Here is a 6,747-nt window from a genome sequence, read left to right as displayed (position 1 = left end):
TGTAATCAAAGGGTGCCGGGGTGTTTCACCCCCACAGCAACGTGGAGACTGGCATCTGGGAACGAGAGACCGCAGGCCCGGGCATCTCGGGTACATTGATGGGGGCTCAGGCAGTGAGCCCGTCCTCCTGACCCCTTGGTGACACCGTGGTCTAGTGTAGAGCAAGCCCAGATGTTAACGCCAGGCAGCACTGGAACTCCAGGATGTGTGAGCACTTGACGCGTGACAAGCATACAGAGAAGGCGGGTACCCGCGCATGGGCATGTGGGAGCCCACTCGCGTGTCCAGAGCGAGCCGTGCCTGCCTGACGGGAGCCCAAGTCTCAGTGAGTAAAAGGCCACCCTCTCACCAGCAGCTTAGCCGGCGCCTACATTCTCTCCAGAACCGCGGGCCTCTAACCTCCTCCGGTGACATTCAGTGAGACTCAGAGATGGAGACACGAGGACAGGTGGTGTCCTCCCGCGACTGAGAGACTCGAGCTGGCAAGGCCAGACCTCACCGGAGCCGGGCCCAGAGAGCAGGATGGCGGGACTGTGAGTACAGCGCTGGCAAGCTCAGAGGCACACAGACCACAACAAACTCGGGGTCACCTTCCCTGGCACTGGTCTCCTGCTGGAAGCAGGGCAGGCGTGGCCACGCGTGCCTTGGCGCCCCAAGTTCCGGGGCTGGGGCCTGTACGCCCACCGACCTGGGTGGAACCGGTGGCCCTGTGCCCGGGAGATGTGTACGTGCGTGCCACGGGCTGCCAGAGCACCGCATACACGGCCTAGCACAGCCCACTCTGCGGGGAGTGCTCATGTGCGATCAGACGTCAAGTCTGAGAGCGGAGCTCGGCGCTCCAGGCCCCAAGACCCGCCGGGCTCCCTGACGGGCAGGCAGCGCCTCGTGCGCGGAGCGGGCCTCTGGGAAGGCGCTGCATTACCTGCCTCGGGCTCGGGCTCGGGCTCGGACTCGGACGCCTCGTCTTCCCCCTCGTCCTCCTCTGAGCTGCAGCTGCTCGGCTCCTTGTCCCCGTCCTCCGCTCTGTGGGACTTGGAAGTCTCCTCCTCGTACAGCAGCTTCTCTTTGCTGAATCAAACAGGACAGTCTGAGTGTCGCTCAGAAACGACACACCACTTCTTAAGTGCGCAGTCGGGTGCCAGGAGAGCAAGCCCCTGACCCCTGAGCAGCGGCAGTCACAGAAAGGGACTCGAACCCTGTGCCCCTGAGCCCCGAGTCCCTGGTTTCTGCAGACTAAGGCTTAGTGTTTGGCTTCAGAGCGAGGCTGGAGGAGCTCTGGCCTGCTCGACACGACTGGGTGACAACGGTGCAAGTAACACAGGAAGGGACGCCGTGACTGTCCGCTAAGGGCCTGTGGCATGTGGAGATCGTGCTGGCGCTGGGCGGTGGCCCCTGGAAGAGCTCTCAGCTCTTCCCGTTGGGGAAGCACCTGGGACGAAGCCCTGCTAGGCCAGAGAAAAAGAAACGCTGCCATCACCACGAACTCCTAGATGTGAAGCATGGTCACCCAGCCTCAGGGTCTCCCGCCCACCAATGCTCCCTCCCCGCCCCCAACACTCCCATGTTTAGAGATCACCCGGCTAAAAGCAAACTGTCTCTTCACGTAGAAATCCTCATGCTAAGCACATCGCATGCACATGCCCCCGCACCAGAGCTTGTGACAGTCCCCGAGCCCCAGGTGCCTACTCCTTAAAGAGTCCGCTCTGCACCCTGCCGTTCAGGTCCGCCTCGATGAGCCGGTTCCGCGTCTCCTTCTCACTGCGAAGCTGGAGAGAGAGGGGGGTACAAGTCAGCAGGGATGAGGCTCGCAATGGCCCTCTCATCAGCAAGACGAGGCCCGCAGCAAAAGGGGAGGTCAGAACCCTGACCCCACTGGTCGCGTCCACCTTCCAGAAGGCGAGGGCAGGTGTTGGCCGCCCGGGGCTTCCCCACGGCGAGCGGCCTCCAGCGCCCACGGGGTCTGGGCACAGCCTTCTGACAGACGGCTGACAGCCCTGAGGGAGCAGCTGCCCGCTTCGGCCCACGGCAGACTCACTGGGGCAAGTGACAGCAGGACTCACCGTGCTCTGCTGCTTCTGCAGGGTCTCCAAGTGCTCCACGAGACCCTCGTCAGCCACCTCGAACGGCGTCTGGCCCTGCGGGAAAGGTGGGGCGACCGCGGGACCTGGTCAGAGCGCCCTGCCCTCCTCCCCTCACGCCTCGCCGCCAACGGCTGCTGCCTGCCCGAGGAACCGACTCCGCGGCAGGTGCCGCCACCGCGAGCACCGGAGGGCGCGGGTGCGAGCCGTGCCCTGTGACCCGGCACTGACATGCCCACGGCACCCCGGTGCTCGTGGCCTCGTGGCAAACCACCACTCGAAATCTCTACTTGGACCTGTGTCGTGGCAGTCCTCAATGCTGTGACGATGAGCGCAGCAGCCCTGAGCAGCTCAGGAGGCCCAGGGTGCATGAGCGCCGAGGGTGCAGGAGCCCGCCCCCCACGGAAGCGGACGGGATGCCGGCAGCAAGCCAGGGCTCGGGGGAGGCAGGAGGCGGGTAAAGACGCCCAGCGACCGGAGCCCCCAGGAAGTCCGAGGCACTGGGCAGAGGTCCAGCCTTCCAAGTGGCTTCAAGTGAGGCCAGGTAACATAATTTCAACGCAACCCGAGGACCCCTGTCATCATAACGTTTTCCTTTTTAAAGAAGTCTTTGAATTAAACGAAGTAGAGTAAAATCAAATCCTTCGTAGCTCAGCACAGATGGCCTGGGCTTCCCAGCGCTCACCCGTGCCAAGAGCACACATCGTTCTTCCTGTCTGTTTTTGGGGGCACCATACACAGAGTCAGAGACGAGGTCAGTGGGGTTCTATGTCACAGCAAACACCTCTGTGTTGACAGTGGGGCGCGGGGAGAACCACGGCTGCTGGCGACGTGCACTCCCCCCTCCCTGAACAGTGAGCTGGGCCACTTAACAGAGACCCTGAGCCATTTGTTCTAGGGGCCCGACCACTAAGCTCGCGGCCCTGGAGAGGCTCAGGCCCACTCACCAGTTTGTTCCTCACGTCCATGTCGCAGAGCGCCTCTGCCAGGATGGAGCAGGCCTCCTTCACGCCCCAGTGTGCAGCAGCATGGAGCGGGGTCCAGCCGTCATGGTCCTGGACGTCCAGCTCATAGCCAGCCTGGATTAGCAGCCTAAGGAGGACCCCGACAGGACATTTAGATCCTCGATACCACACTTTCCTGCCAGACACACCGTCACCTGACGGGCCCATGGGGATCGTGTGGTGACCCTGCCCCGCAGCTCCACGGAGAGCCGGCCATAGGCACTGCTCATCTGCTCTCTCCAGAAGGCCCTCTGTGTCACACCCCACAGGACGAGTGTGTACCTGAGGGCACCCAGAGCCTAGTCCAATGAGCCAATCCTGCCGCGAGGGCGAGGTGGTCCTGTCCCCCGGGGAAGGGTGACGCCTCACGCGGGAACGTGAGCATCTCCGGGGCCTGTCCTTGCCAGCCCCCTGCTGGCCTTCCGGGACGCCCCAGGTCTGTGGGGTCTCAAGGCCAAGTCTGCAGGAGCACAGGCTCCTCAAGCTGTGAAGCTCTGGCCCAACTGGCCCGCAGGGGGTCTGACGCCGGGCTGCCAGGCCGCCCATCACGGGCCTCCCGGCGCCTCCCTAAGGCTAAGCAAGCGCGAATGCCATGCTCAGGTCCCCAATACACGGCCAGAAACCCGGGCTGGGTGGCACAGGAAGCCCTGCGAGTCTGGGCGAGCACGGCGCACCTGGGAGCGCCAGCTCGGAGCACATGTGGGTGTGAGGGGGCGCACGGGGAGGCAGGGCCCCACGCCCGTGAGTGCGGCCACCCCACTCCGGCTGCACGTGCACTCTCCAGGTCTGTCATTCGTCCAGTGAGCCCCCAAATCACGTGTGTCCAGAGGACCAAATGAGCAGTGTGCCCTGCGCTGTGTGTCACGGAGGAGGCTGCAGGGGTGTGGCGTGAACCCTGTGCCACAGCACGTGGGTCAGCAAGAAACCCACGGGCGGCAGGAGGGGAGCCCGCCACAAACACAGCAAGCGGAAGCCACAGTGGAGGATGACACAGAGAACCGAGTGTGGCTGACAACCCTGGAGCCCCGCTACCCACGCCATCCTGCCCCCGCCTCCCCGCTGACAGACGCCGCACCTGAGGACCTCAGAGTAGCCCTTGGCGGCAGCCACGTGCAGGGCAGTGGCCCCCGAGCGGGCCTGCCTGGTGTCCTCGATCCTCCCACTGTTGAGCCACTGCCGGGCGTCCTGCAGCATCTGCTGCTCTTCCTGTCCCCGTGACTGCTCCAGGTCGACCCCTGCAGGAGCGACACCGCGCAGACAGTTACGAGGCTGCTCAGGGTGACGGGCGTCTCCTCAGGTGGGAGCTGTGCAGCGTCCGCGGTGTCGGCGTTAGGCCTGCAGGACTAGAGTGAGGGCGGGCCCTCGGGCGTGTGCCGAAAACTGCTTTCGAGTGTAAGAACACGGAGACCGAAGGCGGTGTTATCTTACATTACGACATTTGCACAAGGCTGTCCATTTCCAAGTCCCCTTACACGTTACATACCACTTTAGTCTCCCCACAATCCTTTGAGGTGAACTAAGATATGAGTATCCCCATTTAACAGACGAGGACAGAAACGCAGAGAGGCTGGGTGCCTTGCTCAGAGCTGTCACCAGAACTCCGATACCCCAGGACTGGATGGGGAACTACGCCTAAGAGCGCCCACTCGACCGGACACCAGAACTGCTGGCGAGGCGGGAAGGGCGGCGTGCGCTGCCGCAGGGCGCCCTCACATGGGCAGGGGCAGCACCCTGTCCTTACGGGCCAGCCGTCAGGTAGTTTCAGCCTCGCGGGCCCTTCGGTCCATCACGAGGACTCGACTCGGCTGGGGACGTGCAAAAGCAGCTCTGGGTAATCTGCGAACAGATGGCCCCTCCACGGGACCACCCAGGAACGTGGAGCTGCGTCCGTGCGGCAAGCGAGGCGGTTCCAGAGGCGACGTCAGGTCCGGGGCCTTCACTCTGTGACGGTCCCGGCGAACTTCTCGGCGCTGCACTCCGTCATTCAGCTAGCGTTATTCTCAACACCCCCCTGTTAGGGGCCCCCGACCCAGCCTCTGGGGACAGAAAGTGTGAGGAGGCACGAGCGCTCTTCGTCTGAATCAGGTCCCTCCCTGACCCCCTCTGGAGTGGTTTCCGGGTGATGGGGCTGAGGGCCATTTCGTAGGACCAGTGAATGTCCTCAACCACCTTCGGCCCTCGTCAAGGGCAAGGCCATGGGCAGGGCTCGGCTGGGCCTCCAGCCCGGTCTCGTGCCTTCCGTGGGTTTTACGCTGTGCAGCAAGCCCAGGCCCAGGCCCACACGTGTACACTGCTTCACCCCTCCACGCGTGTCAGGTCACTCCCAACTACGCCACAGGCGCTGGGCCTCAGAGCAGCGGAGACGGGGTACTGGGCACCCTTGCGGCCTCCAGTCTCCTCTCGCATGACCTACGCAGAGGACCCGTGATACTGGTGGCCGACGAACCGTGCTGTGCAGACAGGTCCGACCCCCTCCAGTCCCACAGCAATGGGTGGCTCTAAGTGGCCGTCTGACACTCTGCCCACAGACCCCTGGGTTACCTTGCTTCTTCACTTGCTCCAGAAGAAGGTCCTTCATGGCAGGCTCCTCGGCAAGGTCCGAGGGGACTTCCCCTTCGCTGTTCACCACAGCCACGCTGGCTCCGTGGGTAAGAAAGTACCTGTAGGGGCGGGAGCCAGGGTCAGCGCTCCCACTGCCGCCCCAACACCAGCTCCCGTGTGCGCACCCGAGGCTCGACGCAGAGCAAGACCTGTCTGGAGCACTGGGCGCCCCAGCTATGGTGCTCTGCTTTGTGTCCAGCCCACCGGCCTCGATAACCAGGACCGCAGTGCCAACACACGGCCTCCTCTCACACTCCGACCCCAAGGCCCACCTGCTCAGCCCCAGGCAGAGTGGGCACTGTACAAACAGCACGACACGCAGCCCTGGGCACTCGCCCCAACCCCGAGGTCTAAACGTGGCTCCCTTACTCGCACAGCACTGAGAGGGTCCCCAGGAGAGTGGGAAAGAAGCAATTCTCGTGAGAAGTTTCCCGATGCCACGCGAGAGTATGTTAAGTAGTGCTGGGTGTGAAAATAGGAAAACACAGGCTAACATTTGCATGAATTTGCCTAAACACGCCTCCAGGAAGCGCTCCCTCCAGCTAGCCCCACCCCGGGAAATCTTCCACACACGAAGAGGGAGCTGAATTCCTGAAGAAATAAATGGCGAATTCTCCATGCTTAGATCCTACATCAAAATACCACACTTGACCCTGAAGAAGGGTTGGGTAATTTTAATACCTTACATGGGTCCTTTCTGGCTTTTAAAGCATTTTTTACACATAAAATGATATAGCGAGTCTGGAACAGTTCTATGAAGCAGGCGATCAGTGTGGTGTTACCCCCACTTTAAACACATGGGGCTCACACGGGTGGCAGGTGGCCAGGGGTATGGTCCCCGTCTTTTCACTTCAAGTCTAGTTCAACTTTTCACGACATCAAGTCTCCTTCAGGCCCATGAGAACCCACGAATGCTGGGAGCTCTATCATACACTCAGGAGTATCAAAGGGGAAAACCTACGTAGACTTCGACTACTCGACACTCCAGTAAACATTTATCGTCTCTCCTACGTCTAAGGTACCACATTTTAGACACTGTAGGAGTTTTGAAAAGGTAACGTAGG

General features: G+C 62.0%; 1 protein-coding gene across 1 annotated transcript in view; it reads right to left on the bottom strand.

The window, feature by feature from the left end:
- LOC105296949 (protein phosphatase 1 regulatory subunit 12B-like) overlaps nucleotides 1–6,747 on the bottom strand; it is an 82,005-nt gene that overhangs the window by 64,595 nt on the left and 10,663 nt on the right. The window contains exons 3-9 of the mRNA XM_023534778.1: nucleotides 5,624–5,742; nucleotides 4,158–4,317; nucleotides 3,026–3,170; nucleotides 2,061–2,135; nucleotides 1,687–1,766; nucleotides 923–1,068; nucleotides 9–151 (exon numbers count right to left, since the gene is read on the bottom strand). Of these exons, the coding sequence (XP_023390546.1) occupies nucleotides 9–151; nucleotides 923–1,068; nucleotides 1,687–1,766; nucleotides 2,061–2,135; nucleotides 3,026–3,170; nucleotides 4,158–4,317; nucleotides 5,624–5,742 (868 nt within the window). The remainder of the gene's footprint in view (nucleotides 1–8; nucleotides 152–922; nucleotides 1,069–1,686; nucleotides 1,767–2,060; nucleotides 2,136–3,025; nucleotides 3,171–4,157; nucleotides 4,318–5,623; nucleotides 5,743–6,747) is intronic.

This window comes from Pteropus vampyrus, unplaced genomic scaffold, assembly GCF_000151845.1.
Source record: "Pteropus vampyrus isolate Shadow unplaced genomic scaffold, Pvam_2.0 Scaffold131, whole genome shotgun sequence".
Classification (NCBI taxonomy): Eukaryota; Metazoa; Chordata; class Mammalia; order Chiroptera; family Pteropodidae; genus Pteropus; species Pteropus vampyrus.
The sequence above is the reverse complement of the archived record's forward strand: the minus strand, read 5'-3'. Positions and strand labels throughout refer to the sequence as shown.